The 18,490-nt window shown below is 34.9% G+C and overlaps 1 protein-coding gene across 3 annotated transcripts in view; it reads left to right on the top strand.

The window, feature by feature from the left end:
- The window catches only part of LOC107293272 (myosin heavy chain, cardiac muscle isoform), an 87,263-nt gene that overhangs the window by 32,388 nt on the left and 36,385 nt on the right, over positions 1-18,490 (top strand). For 2 of the 3 annotated variants that reach the window (XM_015822419.2, XM_015822421.1), the window contains 8 exons: positions 1,422-1,489; positions 3,302-3,389; positions 3,508-3,625; positions 4,406-4,529; positions 7,675-7,811; positions 9,000-9,255; positions 16,578-16,820; positions 18,250-18,426. In XM_015822419.2, the coding sequence (XP_015677905.1) occupies positions 1,422-1,489; positions 3,302-3,389; positions 3,508-3,625; positions 4,406-4,529; positions 7,675-7,811; positions 9,000-9,255; positions 16,578-16,820; positions 18,250-18,426 (1,211 nt within the window). The remainder of the gene's footprint in view (positions 1-1,421; positions 1,490-3,301; positions 3,390-3,507; positions 3,626-4,405; positions 4,530-7,674; positions 7,812-8,999; positions 9,256-16,577; positions 16,821-18,249; positions 18,427-18,490) is intronic. The other variant, XM_015822420.1, reaches the window with a different exon arrangement.

Raw genomic sequence — 18,490 nt, forward strand, 5'->3', positions numbered from 1 at the left:
ACTATAAGATATACATATGAGGAAGCTAAGATAATCTATAGTTTTGATCAATAAAGAAATATATTTGTAGCTCAGGGTTGAAATGAGGTGTTTCCTCTCTAGCACTGATGGTTTTAATTAGTTTGGGTAATAAAATGTCTGCAAGAAAACAGCCAAGCTCAGAGAGCATCAAGGACCACATATACACCTCTATAGTTTGAAGAATGAACATTCTTCAAAATGTACATTCATATTTCAAGAATGCAAACTAATCCATCCAAAAGGAATGTTTTATAGTTCAGAGGTATAAGTCCTGTGGGTGTAGACATGCACTGTTGCAAACAAATTAGATGCAGACCTCCCTGTTATATAGGCAGTCTTTTGTATGGAAGAACAAAAAATATATATTTGGTAACACAGAAATTGCATACATACACACACACATACACTTATACATATACATAAACATAAACACATGTTTGAATACACAACTACATCTGTTTAATTTTTGCCTTAGAGTAATCTAAGAATAAGCCCTTATGTTTGGTAAAACATGGTTTATGGCTGAGCATAACGGATACCAATAGCCAATCATGATTAAACTAACCATGGCTTAGTGTCACAACTCAGACATAGTAGTCTATGGGTGAGTCAACCAAGTGAAAACAAATTGTGCCTTGTTTTTTAGAACTGCATACAATTATTGTACATGGGTCATCAGCTGATAATGGTTGTGTATATTATAAATTTTAAAAGGGCATTATAGGAATCCATCCTCAGTGGACACTAGCTATATGGTTCTAATAAAACAAAGCTGAGACAGTTTATACACAGACACACATAAATAAGTTAAATAAGGATGTGTCTTTAGTTATAAAAAAAAATCTTTAATTCTAAAATATTGTATATTTGATAAGTTAAAAACAAAGTTCTTTTACATTACAAATCTCTTGTTATGGAGATTGATTGTTTAATAGTTATTTGTAGAAGCCAAATATCCACATATTACACATTTTAACATCAGAATTTCTCAAAACTGAAATGACATCAATTATACCAGTTGGCCATATGATCAGCATAATTCCAATCACACAGTGTCTAACTCTAATTTCTTGGACCTAGAACTTTCATGAAAGATCAGTTCTGATTAATAGTTGGCATCAATGTTGGTATCAATAGTTGTTATCAATCGTTGTCATTAATGGATGGTTGCCCCTGGCCCAAGATTTGACTGTAGTTGAATAGAGGAAGTTAAAAAGAACGAGCAGTCACAAAGGTTTGCCCAACATTTTAACACTGAAAATGGCACGGAACGAAAATAAATCTGTTTGTTCCCCAAAAGTGACTTTCTAAAATACTCCTAGACTTCTAAATCAGGTAAAATGTCTGTTATCTGTTAGTGCTGTAATGAGATTTAATTCTCTTTTTTCTTTTATTTCAAGTTGATCACAGTGGAGAGAAGAAACGCAAGAAAGGGGCTTCCTTCCAGACAGTGTCATCAATGCATAAAGTAATTTTACATTCACTTTTTAAGTATAGCATCTCATTTATTTTCTTTCACTACTTCAAAAATAGTATAATTGAATAAAACAGAGCAATAATTAAAAAGTGATTTTGCAAGATTTGAATTTTCAGCATGTTAACTTAAAAAAAGAACTACTTGTTAAAATAATTATATGAATACTTAAAGCTCCACAGGATTCATGGTTGTTTTCATGGCTACCGGTGGTTATATTTCTCAGAATTAGATCAGCGACCAAAGACACATTCCAGTCATCTGGATTCTTTTTCAAAGGTGGCTGGCATGTCTACTTTGGTAAAAATAACTGGACAGAATTTACCCTTTAGGAGTTCAGAATTTAATCTGAAATTTTCATAGTTCTGCTAATATATAATGCTAAACCATAATGTAGAGTTTTTGAAATGCAAATCTACTTATGCAATAAGTGCAATAGGCCATAATTGTTTGTTTAGCAAACCATGGCCCAAAGGCTCTCATAGATAATGTATATCTGAGAATCCGTGAGAGCTTATACTTCAAAAACAAAGATCCAGATGTGGCTATTTTCACAGAAGATATGAAAGATCATTGCATACATTCCATATACAGTATTAGGTAATATTTTTGCCATTGATAACATTTGTGACTTTGCCCAAATTGTAGAAAATGTGCAGTTCTGGATAAAAAATGCAACTTCTGCTTGTCATACTCAAATATATAAATAGAATAATTGCTAAATAAGTAGAGATCACACTTTCAAGACTGAATATTCTGTGTTTAATTTTGTTTGTATTTCAGTGTTAACATTTAATACAGAAGATAGAGCTTCCTTCAATGTATTTAATTCATTAAAATTATCTTTGTTCAGAGTGGGAATATGTTAACAAGATCCTTTTGGCCCAGCAATCCCCAAAATGTGGTGTAAAAGGACAGGAACAGATCTTGCTAGAAAGACCAGATTGCCCAAGTGAACAACAAGAGGGAAGGAGGGATAAAACTGCTGCTTGTTTAGAATCATAGAATCTGAGGACTGGAAGGGAATTTGGAGGTCTTCTAGTCCAACTCCTTGCTCAAGTCAGGAGACTTATACTATCCCAATCAAATTGGTTGCTATTTAAATAAACAATAGTTTAAAATTAGATGATGTGGTGTACATGGTGTATAACTTTTTTCAAGAAAAAGGCCGCATCCAGTCTGTAAATAATATGTGGAAGACCTTATGTCAGAAGGATTAAGAAAAAATTATAGGGAAAAAAGTGAATTTTATTTCATTTCATTAAAATGTGAATACACAGTTAACAACTTCAGTACCTCATATTTAATATGTTCTCTCTTCCGCTAGGCTAACAATTATAATTGTACCTAAACATCATGTAATCCAAGATGGACATCACAACAATATACTTTCACTTTTAAAAAGCAGCTGTTTCTAATCTTCTACAGAGGAAGGAATGTTAGATTTGAATATGCAAGCCCAAAACTCACCCAAACTCATTGTCATATGATATAACATTATTATTTAACATTATATCTAAATAATAACAAAGTAAGAATACTTAACTTTAAGAGAAAACTTGAATAGACAGCAGAGAACTACTGTTAGTGTCCTATAAAGTTAGTATGATAATTTATGATGTAACTCTTCCAAACATAATTGCTTTCTCCAGTGAATTCCCCAACATGACATGGCCAAAGTAAGTGAGATGCAGTTTTGTGATTTAAATGTTTAAATGATTTAAAAGTTTTGTGATATAAATAGCAATTTATACTGTCTATAATTTTATTGTTAAGCTTTTATTTATTTATTCTCTGTATATTTAGGAAAATTTAAACAAATTGATGACTAATTTACGATCTACAGCTCCTCATTTTGTGCGTTGCATTATTCCCAATGAATCAAAAACTCCAGGTAAAAGTCTGTGTTTTCTCTAAGAATATATTTTGTTTTTAATACTTAATCTAATGGGGGAAAGTCCTGCTTTTAAGCATGCATATGTAGGAATGCATTTATTGTCCTATCATTTCAGGGGCAATGGATCCTTTCCTTGTCCTCCATCAACTTCGCTGTAATGGTGTCTTGGAAGGAATCCGCATTTGCCGCAAAGGCTTTCCTAATAGAGTCATTTATGCTGACTTTAAACAAAGGTAATGTGAAGAACAATGGCACAGTCAAGTTGTTACCCTTGCAGAATTAATATTTGTTGTTTAATAGCATCTCAGTAGATCCAGTTCTTCATTTATTCTGACCAAACTGAAGGAAAAAAACCGACAACATGAAATATATATTTTAGAATATGCAATAGTTTGCATTCAAAGAGGACAAAAGGATGCTTCCGATTCCACAGAGTGCATATGTAGTGCACATCTCAACTTCTGAAAATGAACACATTTTTGCAGAATTGCATAAACTTGTGGTTATCCAGCTTTATCACCCTCAAATATTTAGAATTTTCAGCCAGCAAGGATGGTGGGCCAGAGTGGGTTAAAAATTCTGGTGTTGCAGTTATAGCATCTCTGAAGAGCATCAGATTGAGAAAGACTGATGTAGACATATTTGATTAGGTGGACAAAGTGTCTGAGTTCACTTAACATACTTAAACTGGTTACATTTTTGTGTTCATACAGTACCCTGAAATGTTAATCAAATCCTATGAGTTGTCACAATCTGCCAAACCACAAAAAAATAATCCAGATTAAAACCAATCAAGTTATATGAATGTTTTAAATAAACAAATAAACAAATAAGTTTAGTATGTGTAAATTAAATACAATGTCTACATTTTTTTTTACTGAAGTATTAAGCTTGTTGTGCAAAGGCACACACTGTGAGATATTAGTAGACTTCCTGATTCCTAAATCAATGAAGGAATTACACTATGGTCTGGAGTTTAATTTATTTGTCAGTTATTTATCTGCTCTTACCAGATATCGCATCCTGAATCCTTCTGCAATTCCAGAGGACAAGTTTGTGGATAGCAGAAAAGCTGCTGAAAAATTATTGGGCTCTTTGGATATTGATCATAACCAGTATCGCTTTGGGCACACCAAGGTAAAGCAGTTCACTTAAGCCAGCAATGGAGAAAATGGAAAGGCATGTTCCTAGTTGGTATCTGGATCAGAACTCTTTAGAATTTTGAAATAACTATTATAAGGAGAGTTGGAATTTATATTATTTAATCACGTATCTTCTGATATGTAGCCCTATTGATAAGGTCTGTCTGCATTATATTTGGGAAGAATAGTTTTATCTCAAGAAGGAAAGGAAAGATTTAACACAGACCAACTACCAGGTCCATAACCTTGCTATCCACAGATAGAGATTACATGAGATTTCAATCAATTGTATGAATCTTTTAATGCAAAAAAGGTTTAATCCTGTGGATTTATAGTCATCCTTGAAATCCTTCTACAATGCGTTGTTCCCCCAACCCTGAAGAAATGGACAACATTATTCCAATTTTCTCTAGATTCTCAATTGGCTTCTTTGCATAAGCAGAGTTGTTCCATTGTAAATAGCTTACCAGAATGCTGTTATGGTTCAAATACATAAAGGGAGAAGCATATCTAAAGTGCTTTGAGTAGGGATCAGCCACTGTGTAAATTGGATCCAAATGGTTTTACTGTAGCCAGGTTGACAACAAATACATAAATGGAGAAGCATTCCTAAAGTGCCTTGGGTAGGGATCAGCTACATTTCGGTCCAAATGGTTTTACTGTATCTGGGCTGACAAATCAATCAGCATTCATATATTTTTGGTATCATTTTTGGTATCAACTGAGACCATTTCTCCACTAGTCATGTAGAGAATCTTCTAGCAATACCTGGCCATAATAATGATATAAAACCTGCCTTTGTTTTGTTATATTGGCACAATGGTAGTTGAATTACTGCAGAAGCCTTTATAAATCACTAACACAGACATTCTGCCTTAGATCTGATTTAAAACTCCTGCTGCTTGCTAACCTGCAGTTTATACAAATAGGCAAAATGTTGTAATATTTGTTCCCATTTAAATTTCCTAAATCTCTATTAAAACTTGAGCAGGATGCTTTTGAAACTTTCAAAAGCTTTTCTTTTTCTATGACAGAGGCTATTTATTGTATATACGGAATGTGACAGGAAATCCAGAGTAGTAAATAAACTTGGATTTATATTTTAGATGATTGGTTTCCTTGCCTCAAATAAAATACAGAAAGATAATTTCAGTTATCTCTGATACTGTCTTTGATACTTTGATATTTGATATATTTGATACTGTCAAATACTAGATTGGCCACCTTCAGTCTGGGGCCCACCACTTTCCAATGATTGCTTTTTCTTTGCACCAAAGCCAAAAGATTAACAACCATCCACTTGTCAAAGGACCACAGTTGAAGAAGGATAGTGGCTATTATTGTAAGATTACTTGCCTTTGTTCCCATATAGCATTTGTGAAATCTAACACTTTCTCTCCCTTCATGAATCTACCTCATTTCCTGCTTACACCCACTTCTCTATTTAACACATAGATTTAAACACACTGCTAGGCTAGAAGAAGAGTTAATTATTGACTTGCTGCTCCTCCTGTCAACTGTAGTGTAGCTGGCATATTTTAATTAAGTTCCAGAAAAGATGAACTTTTGCAAAGATCTTTACTAGAATAAAAAAAATCCATGACCTAGCTTTCCTTCTACTAATATATTTATTTTTAGAAATTATATTATATCATTCATAGAATCCTAGAATTGGAACGGAAAAGCTCCCAGCGTTGCTTGTGTACCATCCAGAAGAAGATATATTTTCATTGCTAGATTGTCTAGCCTTCCACATTGTGGAATATGGCTCAGTGACTAGAGCAATTTCATTTAGCAATGAGATATAAAGACAATATTTCTTTGTTATTATGTTTACACTTACTTGTATATACACATAAATATATCTATCACTTTGCTTCTGTCAGCAGTTAAGAGTAAACAGCACAGTAGGTAAACTGTCTCTATGTATCTTAGTTTCAGTCCCAGTTCTAAACCAATTTTTAACACTTTTATTACATTTGTACATCTAAGAATGCTGTTGCAGTATTCTCAGCCTTCTCTTCTCAGTGGAAAATACCCTTAACCCCTCCTTCAACATCCTTTCATGGGAGTTTCTAGCCCCCAATCATTTCATTATCCTTCTCTGAACTTATTCCAAGTGAGCTCAGTAATAAAAATAAGGTCTGACCAAAGCAAAATAATTATTTTACTTAATTTGTTTATGAAGAAATTTGTGGACAAGTCCCTTCAGTTTTCTTAGCAAGGTTTTTCAGAAGTCACTGCCTCCTTCCTAGGGCTGAGAGAAAGTGACTAGCCAAGATCACACACGGTCTCTCAGTTTCTAGCCTGATACTTAACCAGTCCTCAGTTATCTTATTCAAGGCCTCAACACCCAGTCCATCTTCAAGACAACTTTGTCTATGGTCCCAGAATCCAAATCTCTTCTATGGACACAATTTCCATATCATATTTCATTTATAGTATTTGCATTTTCCTTCCCTGTCTTTTTCATAGCCTGGAAAGATAGAATGGAATACTGTTTGAACCCTCAGTGCATTCACCTTTTCCAAATGTCTACTGAAAATTAAGTAGTAATTTTAAAGTTTAGGCCAGAATTGAACTAATCAGTCTAAAATTAAAATCCAAGAGAGATGTTGGTAATTTGGATTTCCATATACATAAGACCTCCTGAGAAAAAAATTAAAAATTAAAAAAGAATAAAATTGCATTGATGTAGAATGCAGTGAAAGTAAATTAATAGCAGGATCATTAAAATTGGACCTAGTATTAGGACTAAATGGCAATTTTTATTAAGGAAAAAGCCTAACAGAAAAAGGCATATTCTAAGCTCTATAGTACAGACTTATATTATCATTCTCATTTGCTTTTACAATTTTTAATTTAAAGAAAAATGAGCTACATTTTTATATTTCAAGAGTCAATAGTAATTTCAATTAATTAATTAATCACCTTATGCACTGGATAATGCAATATCACTTCTTCTAAATCCACATTAAGATTTCATACTCTACTATTTTTATCTTGCTATTGCAGTGTGCTGATACAGCTATTATTATGCCCTTACATTGTTGTGCTTTGTTACATGTCTGAAACTGATCTATGTGTCACCAATAACAATTGATTAAATTTATTTGACAGACTGATGTCATGTATTTCAGGTTTTTTTTAAAGCTGGCCTCCTAGGCCATCTGGAAGAAATGAGAGATGAGAGATTAGCCAAGATCTTAACACTAATTCAAGCAAGAGCCCGAGGCAAACTGATGCATACTGAGTTCCTGAAGATGGTAGAACGAAGGTATTATGCTACATACTCTTCATGACACTATATACTGGGAATACTCTCTTTTCCAAGCAATTATATTATACAGCAATTTTCCTCAGCCTACCATCATCCAGATACTGCAGCTTCCAAATTTAAAAGCCAGGATCAATTTCACCATGTAGACAAGGAATTTGTTGTCTAAAATTACATATGTGAAGGGACTAGCTTGAGGAGGCAGTAGGAATTTGACTTATGAAATGGAACTTTGAAGTAATTCATGTAGTATCTGATATTTCATAACTGTGAATAATGCCATGAAATGCCATAAAAAATGTATTGTTTTTTCTTTTTTCTCCATATTATTATCTTATGCTGACTTAGAGCTGAATAAGATTCACTTCCATTTCTGCTCTGGCTAATTTTTTCCTCCTGTGTTCCACTGAAGACCATGAGTGGGACAGTCTTAAGTCATCCTTAGTTACATCATTGTTAAAGTATCCTCTCCTCCATTATTCTAACATTATTCTAACATTATTCTAACATTGTCCAGCTTTTCCATGACTATGGAGGGAAGTAAGATAACTGCAGTAACTTGAAACATTGGCAATAAGGGCAAGATAATGACTGCAATAGGCATAGCAAAGATCACCCTGGGGTAACAGCCAGGAGTCATTTGATGTGGAATGGCACACTAAACAAAAAATTACATGGATTCAAGGATAGGTTTAGAGCACTATAATTCAGCAGTGGAGAAAGATCTAAATTTGGATCTCTAAGAAGGAAAAACAGTTGATCCCTTTGTTACATATAAGTAAAGGCTCATATATTCTTGTTTTCTTATTTCAAAGGGTACCTATACAATATAAATAAAAACATGCATCCATTTTAATAGTAACTGTTACAGCTGTTTCTGATGATGTGCAAAAAATAGATAACTGCACTTTATTGCTTTGAAAATGCAGAAATATAGAAATGGTGTACACAAAATGAAGCATACAATTTGGAAATAGGAATTTTTTAAATATGTAGCATCAATATAGTATTTAGTACATAAAAGAAAAAAGTTATTACACAGCACTAAGATCACAAGAAAGATCTAGTACTAGTACTAAAATTGGCTCCATTTCAAATAATTAAGACTTCCTTCCTTCCTTCCTTCCTTCCTTCCTTCCTTCCTTCCTTCCTTCCTTCCTTCCTTCCTTCCTTCCTTCCTTCCTTCAGAGATGCCCTGCTTGTGATCCAGTGGAACATTCGAGCTTTCATGGTTGTGAAAAATTGGCCTTGGATGAAACTATTCTTTAAGATTAAACCCCTCCTAAAATCAGCAGAGACTGAAAAAGAAATGGCTAATATGAAAGAAGAGTTCCTGAAACTGAAGGAGGCCTTAGAAAAATCAGAAGCCAGAAGGAAGGAACTTGAAGAAAAACAAGTTTCTCTTGTACAGGAGAAAAATGACCTACTCCTCCAGCTGCAAGCAGTAAGTAGATTAAAATATCAGTGTTAATTAATCCAACCCAAGCTTTGGTCCAGCAAAGAAAGCTTGCTGTGAAACTATTTCTGTTAAGTGCAAACAGTAAAATCCAGGGGCATGTAAAACAGCATCCATTTAATTCTAGCACAAGTTTTAACGGTGTCAGCCTTAATTTACTCAAAAATCCCCTTCCTTTCTTTTCTAAGTACTTCTAACATAACATTTAATTACATTTTATATAATACGAATCATATTATATATCCTGGAGCACTGGGAAACTACCAGAGGACTGAAAAAGAGCTGATGTAGTTCCCATCTTCAAAAAAGGAAAAAAAATGGATCCAGGAAACTACAGACCTATCAGCCTGACCTCAATACCTGGGAAGATCTTGGAAAAGATAATCAAGCAACGAATCAGCGAACACCTAGAGGCAAACAAAGTCATTATCAAAAGCCAACATGGATTTATCAAAAACAGATCATGCCAGACAAATCTTATTGCATTCTTTGACCAAGTGACAAAATTAGTGGACCAGAGGAATGCTGTGGATATAATTTACTTGGACGTCAGTAAGGCATTTGATAAAGTAGACCACAACCTACTACTTGATAAAATAGAAAAATGTGGGTTAGACAGCATCACCACCAGATGGATTTATAGCTGGCTGACTGGCCATATTCAACGTGTGGTCCTCAATGGAACTGCATCTACATGGAGGGAAGTGTGTAGTGGGGTGCCCCATGGCTCTGTTCTGGGCCCAGTGCTCTTCAACATCTTCATAAATGATTTGGATGAGGGGATAGATGGGAACCCATCAAATTTGCAGATGACACTAAGCTGGCAGGAATAGCCAACACTCCAGAAGATAGGCTTAAGATACAGAAGAATCTTGACAGACTTGATCATTGGGCACTATCTAACAAAATGAAATTCAATGGTGAAAAAAGTAAGGTTCTACATTTAGGCAAGAAAAACCAAATGCACAGGTATAGTATAGGGGGTACCTTGCTCAATAGTAGTAACTGTGAGAGGAACCTTGGAGTCCTAGTGGACAATCACCTAAATATGAGCCAGCAGTGTGCTGCAGCTGCCAAAAAAGCCAGTGCTAGGCTGCATTAACAGAGGGATAGAATCAAGATCACGTGAAGTGTTAATGTCACTTTACAATGACTTGGTAAGGCCACACTTGGAATACTGCATCCAGTTTTGGTCACCACGATGTAAAAAAGATGTTGAGACTCTAGAAGGAGTACAGAGAAGAGCAACAAATATGATCAGGGGACTGGAGGCTAAAACATATAAGGAACGGCTGCTGGAATTGGGTATGTCTATACTAATGACTAGGCAAAAACAATAGGCCACTCAGGTATGAACTAAATCAGATCCCTGATGAATATACAGTAGAGGTGACAAATAGATTTAAGGAATTAAATCTGATAGACAGAGTGCCTGAAGAACTATGGACAGAGGTTCGCAACATTGTACAAGAGGTAGCAAGTAAAACCATCCCAAAGAAAAAGAAATGCAAGAAAGCAAAATGGCTGTCTGAGGAAGCTTTGCAAATAGCTGAGGAAAGAAGGGAAACGAAAGGCAAGGGAGAAAGAAAGATACATCCAATTGAATGCAGAATTCCAGAGAATAGCTAGAAGATCTAAGAATGCCCTCTTAAATGAACAGTGCAAAGAAATAGAAGAAAACAATAGAATAGGGAGAACCAGAGATCTCTTCAAGAAAATTGGAGATATGAAGGGAACATTTCATGCAAAGATGGGCATGATAAAGGACCAAAATGGCAGGGACCTAACAGAGGCAGAAGAGATTAAGAATAGATGGCAAAATTACACAGAAGAACTATACAAGAATGAGCTTAGCATCCCTGATAACCACAATGGGGTGGTCACTGACCTCGAGCCAGACATCCTAGAATGTGAAGTGAAATGGGCCTTAGGAAAGCTGAGCAACAACAAAGCTAGTGGACGTGACAGTATTCCAGCTGAGCTATTCAAAATCTTAAAAGACGATGTAGTAAAATTTGCCAGCAAATTTGGAAAACTTAACAGTGGCCACAGGATTGGAAAAGGTCAGTTTACATTCCAATTCCAAAGAAAGGCAATGCCAAAGAATGTTCAAATTATCGCACCATTGCACTCATTTCACATGCTACTAAAGTTATGCTTAAAATCCTACAAGCTAGACTTCAGCAGTATGTGAATCGAGAACTTCCAGAAGTACAGGCAGGATTTCAAAGAGGCAGAGGAACTAGAGATCAAATTGCCAACATGTGCTGGATCATGGAAAAAGCTAGGGAGTTCCAGACAAACATCTACTTCTGCTTCATTGACTATGCTAAAGCCTTTGATTGTGTGGATCACAACAAATTGTGGCAAGTTTTTAAAGAGATGGGAGTACCAGACCATCTTATTTGTCTCTTGAGAAACCTATATGTGGGTCAAGAAGCAACAGTGAGAACTGGACACAGAACCACTGATTGGTTCAAAATTGGGAAAGGAGTCCAGCAAGGCTGTATTCTGTCACCCTACCTATTTAACTTATATGCAGAGCACATCATGAGAAAGTCAGGGCTAGATGAATCAAAAGTTGGAATTAAGATTGCTGGAAGAAATATCAACAACCTAAGATATGCAGATGATACCACTCTAATGGCAGAAAGTGAAGAGGAACTAAAGAGCCTCTTGATGTGGGTGAAGAAGGAGAGTGCAAAAGATGGCTTGAAACTCAACATTAAGAAAAAACCAAGATCATGGCATCTGGCCTTCTCAATTCCTGGCAAATAGATGGGAAGAAATGGAGGTAGTGACAGATTTTATCTTCCTGGGCTCCAAGATCACCACAGATGGGGACTGCAGCCAAGAAATTAAAAGACGCTTGCTCCTGGGGAGGAAAGCTATGGCAAATCTAGACAGCATACTAAAAAGCAGAGACATCACCCTGCCAACAAAAGTACGTATAGTCAAGGCTATGGTTTTCCCAGTTGCAATATATGACTGTGAAAGTTGGGCCATAAGAAAGGCTGAGCGCAAAAGAATTGAGGCCTTTGAACTATGGTGCTGGAGAAGACTCCTGCGAGTCCCCTGGACTGCAAGGTGATCAAACCGGTCAATCCTAGGGGAAATCAACCCTGACTGCTCTTTAGAAGGCCAGATCCTGAAGTTGAATCTCAAGTACTTTGGCCACGTAATGAGAAGGAAGAACTCACTGGAGAAGAGCCTAATGCTGGGAAAGATTGAGGGCAATAGAAGAAGGGGACAACAGAGAATGAGGTGGTTGGATGGAGTCATTGAAGCAGTAGGTGTGAGCTTAAATGGACTCCAGAAGATGGTAGAGGATAGGAAGGCCTGGAGGACACGACTTTGCAACTAACAACAACAACAACAACAACAAGTCTAATGAAGATAAGGACGAGGGGTGACAGCAGTGTTCCAATATCTCAGGGGCTGCCACAAAAAAGAGGGAGTCAAGCTATTTTCCAAAGCGCCTGAAGGCAGGACAAGAAGCAATGGATGGAAACTAACTAAAGAGAGAAGCAACCTAGAACTAAGGAGAAATTTCCCCACAGTTAGAACAATTAATCAGTGGAACAACCTGCCTCCAGAAGCTGTGAATGCTCCAACACTGGAAAATTTTAAGAAGAGACTGGACAGCCATTTGTCTGAAATGGTATAGGGTTTCCTGCCTGAGCAGGGGGTTTGACTAGATGACCTCCAAGGTCCCTTCCAACTTTATTGTTATTGTTGTTGTTGAAGAGATAAGTGGAATTGAAGGCTTTCCAGAAAAATGATTGATATATTCTCCATCTTATAAAAAATAAAATTGATGGGTACTAAAGTTGTTCACAAAAATGTTTGACTGTCAGACATTTTGCAGCAAGGGAAAATTGGAATGGAGAATATGGTGTTTTCTTTTAAGAAATGCCTGAGATCAAATCAAATCTTTTATTATTATTATTATTATTATTATTATTATTATTATTATTATTATTATTATTATTATTATTATTACTATTACTACTACTACTACTACTACTACTACTACTACTACTGTTACTTGTTTCACTTGCTGCTGAGCAATATGGCTCTCCAAAGTTTATAGAAATAATATCACCTAAGTTACCTTCAGAGAAAGATAGGAAAGAGAGAAGTGCTTTACTGTAAAGAAACTGATGATGGCCTCTTCCTTTTAAAGAGAAATAATGTACGTTCACCATAATTGGAAAAAGAAAATACTTAAAAAAAACCTTCCAAAATAGTATTTCTAAGTCAAACTGATTGTTTTTGTATAGAATAGAAACTCTGTGGTGGTTTCTATTTTCATATCCCTCCTTTGTTGACTTTTTGGAAGAATCAAAGAATCATCTTTTGATCTTAAAAACCCAGAGAAATGTTTCCTCTGGTTTTCAATGTTATCCTCCTTCTATAGAGCCCATTCACAGGTTCAGTCTGGGGACATCAGTTTACTATGATCAAACAATCCTATAATGTATTTGTGCAGAAAATATATAAATGAACCAGATGTGACCTCCCTGAAACACTGCAGAGAGGGGAGAATCAAAAAAGTCCATTTTACACTATTGGTATAATCTTGGAGAGATTAAGGGACAAAATTAGTACTTATTCTTTAAAGGTACATCCATGTTTACTCTTTCAATTATTAAAGTTTTTTCTCCAATTGGCTCCTGGTTCCACCAATATTTGACAGTTGTACTTAACATACCATTTACTTGTATGAACTTCAATTTGTCCAAAGTTGCATACTCCTATGATAATGGAACTATGAAGTTGGTAAGCATAGAGCTTTCACATGACATTTGAAAAGATGAGTCAAAGTCATTAGGAGGAATTAAGCTTTGCATCAATAGTGCTGCAACTAGACTGTGTTTTGTGTGTGTGTGTGTGTGTGTGTGTGTGCTTAGGCAGTCATAAAGACAACCCTGTTTGAAAATCATGAGATGAAAACATATGTTTTCTCAAGGAGAAAAATTATCTTTCTATTGATAAAATGCTCCTATAAGAATGTTGGTTAAAAAAAAAATCCTCTGTTACTGGAGAATAACCAATTCCTACAAATAAATAAGTAATAATTCTGCATTTTTTAAAGCAAACACATAGATTGCATAAGTAGCATAAATCTATACAAAGAAGGATATGCAAATTACAAAGGAGAAATATGATTATATTCAAAAACTTCATAAAAAATTAATAAGGGACATATTAATCTTTTTCTCTATAAAATAGGGGAAAAATAAGTTGTTTTTTATTTTATCATATTTTGCAAGTATTTTTCACAATAAATTTAGCTTGCTTTATTTTAAAAAAAAAAATCCTAAAAAAGCAAAAAAAGAAATAGCATGTCTCAATAATTTGTTCAACTAAGGATGACAGCCTTCGTTTTTGTCTGCATTAGTTAACATTACTTTACATGTAAATACATGAAGTGTAAAACTTTAAAAGCTTGGATATAAATATGAATTTTGTTTATACATATTTCAGTCTCAGAATCAGTTTCCATGGCAAACCAACAAAGAAGTGGAATGTTAAATTTGGGATATGTAGTGTTTTATATATAATTTGTTGGTGTACTTTTGTATTGGCAAGGAAAGAATGCATATTTTAAGTGTTTGTTATCTTGAACTTATATCTCAACTGACTGATTATTCTATTTATACATGCAAAGCAATTTATACCACATACCGTACTTTTCCCACTTTCCTTTGTGTGATAATATTATACAGTATTTATTTGAAAGATGAAGAATTTTGGTTGAGATGTCATGGAGGCTGAAAAATTGTACAGGTTGTTTGCTTAACGAGCACTGCAAAAAGTATTGTAAAATACAGTTGGGCCTGTGGGTAACGCACTTTACATTTGTGATGGGCAGGCTCCATTGTGGTCATCAGTTGAGGACTACCTATACTCACCTAAGAATAAATATTGGGACTTACTTTTTATAATATATGTTTAGGATTCAGAAATAAAAACAGTAGTTCCGGGTTGTTGTTTTTAACAATGTGATCAATTTAGATTATTCCAAAAGGAAGCTTTTAAAAATCCACAAAAATAGAGGCATCACTTGCTCTTAGAGTTGAAACTTTATTTAGTTATTATTTATTTATAAAATAACTTCTGTGTTGCCCGTCTCACACATGCATCTCTGGGTGCTAACAACACATTTAGAAACTGTACAAAAAATCCAATATGAACAAAAGTGATGTATGTCGGATTATTATGTGCCAGTTTACTGTTAAATCTAGTGACTACATACATAGATTATCTGCAGGATGATCTGAACCCAGACTGGTTCTGTGGGTCTTTTAAGGGTGCACACATTGCTATTGAGCTAGGTCTTCACATACTGTCCAAAGTATAATATTTTGTGTCTGGTTATTTGTGCTTCGAGTGAGAACTTTGGGTTGATGTATTTGATGATTCATTTGTTTTCCTGGCTATCCATAGTATCCCCAGGAGTCTGTTACAACTACTTCAATTCCAAAGCATCAATACTTTTCTATCCTACTTTTTCAAAGTCCAGCTTTTATTTCACATGGAAACCATTGCTTACATGATTCTGATCTTCGAGGTACAGAAACATGACAGCATTTGAAAATCTTTTTTGAAGTCATCATTGTGATCCTACCAAGTACAAGTCTGTAACATATTTCTGATTTCTGGTTTCTTTATTGCAGAGTTTTAATCCTAAAAAGCAGAAATTAACCACTGTTTCAATATTTTCATTGTGTAGGTTGCTGTACTTGTCAGTAATTTTGTGTGCTTTATTCTTACTCTTAGTCCCATTTTTTCAGTGAAGCCGTTGATTTTTATTACTAGAACTTCCATATAATACCTCTAAAATCAAAGCATATGTATCCTTAATGCCAATTTCAAGGTAATAGCAGTGGAAGAGATCCATTGTCCATCTATCATGCCTAAAACTTCAACAATGTACCAGTGACACAGACTGCTGAGACTAAATAAAGCCCAACAACTGAAAGTTTAAACAAGTTTAATTTTGACCACATGAAACCATATAGTCTAGTCCTTTCAATGTGTTAATAAAGAACCAGTTTAAAAGCCAAGTGTGAACACTTTTCATCTATCCAGATCTTGGTATCTAATGCTCAGATATTTCCCAAGAACACAAAACAGTCTAATTCTTTGTAATAATCTCTTGCACCTACTATGCGTTTAGAGTAGCGTGTAGTCTAGATTGCAATTTTGTCACTTAATTCTAAAATGTATAATTTATTGATTGGTTACCTACAGTGAATAGATTTTCTGGAGCCATTAATACAATTCCCTGCAAATTCTAACAGGAACAAGATACCCTTGCAGATGCAGAAGAACGATGTGATTTACTGATTAAAACTAAGATCCAGATGGAAGCCAAAGTCAAAGAACTGACTGAACGGGTAGAAGATGAAGAAGAGATGAACTCGGAGTTGACATCCAAGAAGAGAAAGCTGGAAGATGAATGTTCTGAGCTGAAGAAAGATATTGATGACCTTGAAATTACTTTGGCAAAAGTTGAGAAAGAAAAACATGCTACAGAAAATAAGGTACTTTTAATATTTTTTAAGATAAAAATTAACCTGGTCTAACTGTTTGATGATTTTTAAAATGGATTAAATATTACATATTGGATTGAAATCATTCCTAACTTTGCTGATATGCTGAACAGTCAGGAAAGGAATATTTGGATCATGGCCGATAGCTTAATGAAAATGTCAGGCTAATGTTGGTCCCTTTGAAAAAAAGTAAATTTCAAAGTAAAATGAATCAAAAATAAAATGCCCACAGTTTGAACTATGCCTCAGAAAGCTGCAGTTTCTCAATGGGAAAAGGTTACAACAGTTGGAGATTTTAGATTAGAAAAAAGAAAGTCATCGTGTGGGGAAACAAATGCAATAGCATAACTTCATAAAATTGTACATGGTGTGCTAAAAGTAGACAGAGAATAACATTAAATCTTCACTAAGTCCAGTGAAATTGAATACTGTAGATGTTTTTGATGACATATATAGCTCAGTTACGGATTTTGCTAACTCGAGGTCTAATAATTTTTCAGAGAAAAGATATGGATGAACAGAATCTATATAAATTACATTATTTCCTCCTCTTATTTTGTCATCCTGAGATCTATGCCTATAGAAATGATCTATAATTCTGTTATTTCCTGATAGCATTCACATGAACAAATGCACTACCTAACTATTTGTTATGCACATGCACACGCACACACACAAATGCGCGCACACACATAAAAACATTTATTTCATTATGGAACCTAAAATAATGTAGATAAGATTTTCCATGCACAGAGTTTCCTGTCCAAGTATTGGCCACATTCACAGTTGCCTGGAGGATACATTATATGCTATAACATCTTGAGTGTTGAAAATTGTTATGCAGATTATTTCGAACAACATATTTTATTACCTGGATATGGAACTGTCTCTGCTCCAATACTCTAAGCCTAGGTTTTTCAAACTGTGTTCTTCACTGTAAAAATTTGATGGAGTTCCAAGAGAAATTAAAGCTCAATTGAACACAACCTGTTTTGGATAACTAGAGCTTTGCCCTTGATAAGGAGTTCTAGAGGTTTTTTTTAAACAAAAAACTCCTTCATCTAAGACAGGGATGTCAAACTGCCGGCCTTCCAGCCAGACGCATCACAAGAAAACAGCGCCTACCCCATTGCCGGCAATGGAAAAAAAGTTCCGATACGTCGTGCGACGTCACATGACGTCATGAGTTTGACATCTCTGATCTAAGATATTTTCCTTCCTTTTTCATATGATGGCATGTCTGTGATTCAATTTACATGAGTGCATACTCAAAAAGGGATATGTCTGTTTTGTATGAACCAGAAGTACATTATATATATACTATAGAGTAGTTTTCACAACAAGGATCAAAACGCATTTAAACTACAATGACTCTGCAAGTAGTTCTTGACTTTTATACTTACTTCTGTTTCATTTTTAGGTTAAAAACCTAACAGAAGAAATGGCAGCACTGGATGAAACCATCAGCAAACTTACAAAAGAAAAGAAATCTTTACAGGAAGCTCATCAGCAGGCCTTAGATGATCTGCAAGTAGAAGAGGATAAAGTCAATACTCTGAGCAAGGCTAAAGTAAAACTGGAGCAACAAGTGGATGATGTATGTTTGGTTTGTTGTTGTTGTTTTTGATTTATCTAGATTAACCTTATCCAACTGGTGCCCT

The sequence above is a fragment of the Protobothrops mucrosquamatus genome, unplaced genomic scaffold (assembly GCF_001527695.2).
Source record: "Protobothrops mucrosquamatus isolate PMUCROS unplaced genomic scaffold, P.Mucros_1.0 scaffold1558, whole genome shotgun sequence".
NCBI classification, from domain to species: Eukaryota; Metazoa; Chordata; class Lepidosauria; order Squamata; family Viperidae; genus Protobothrops; species Protobothrops mucrosquamatus.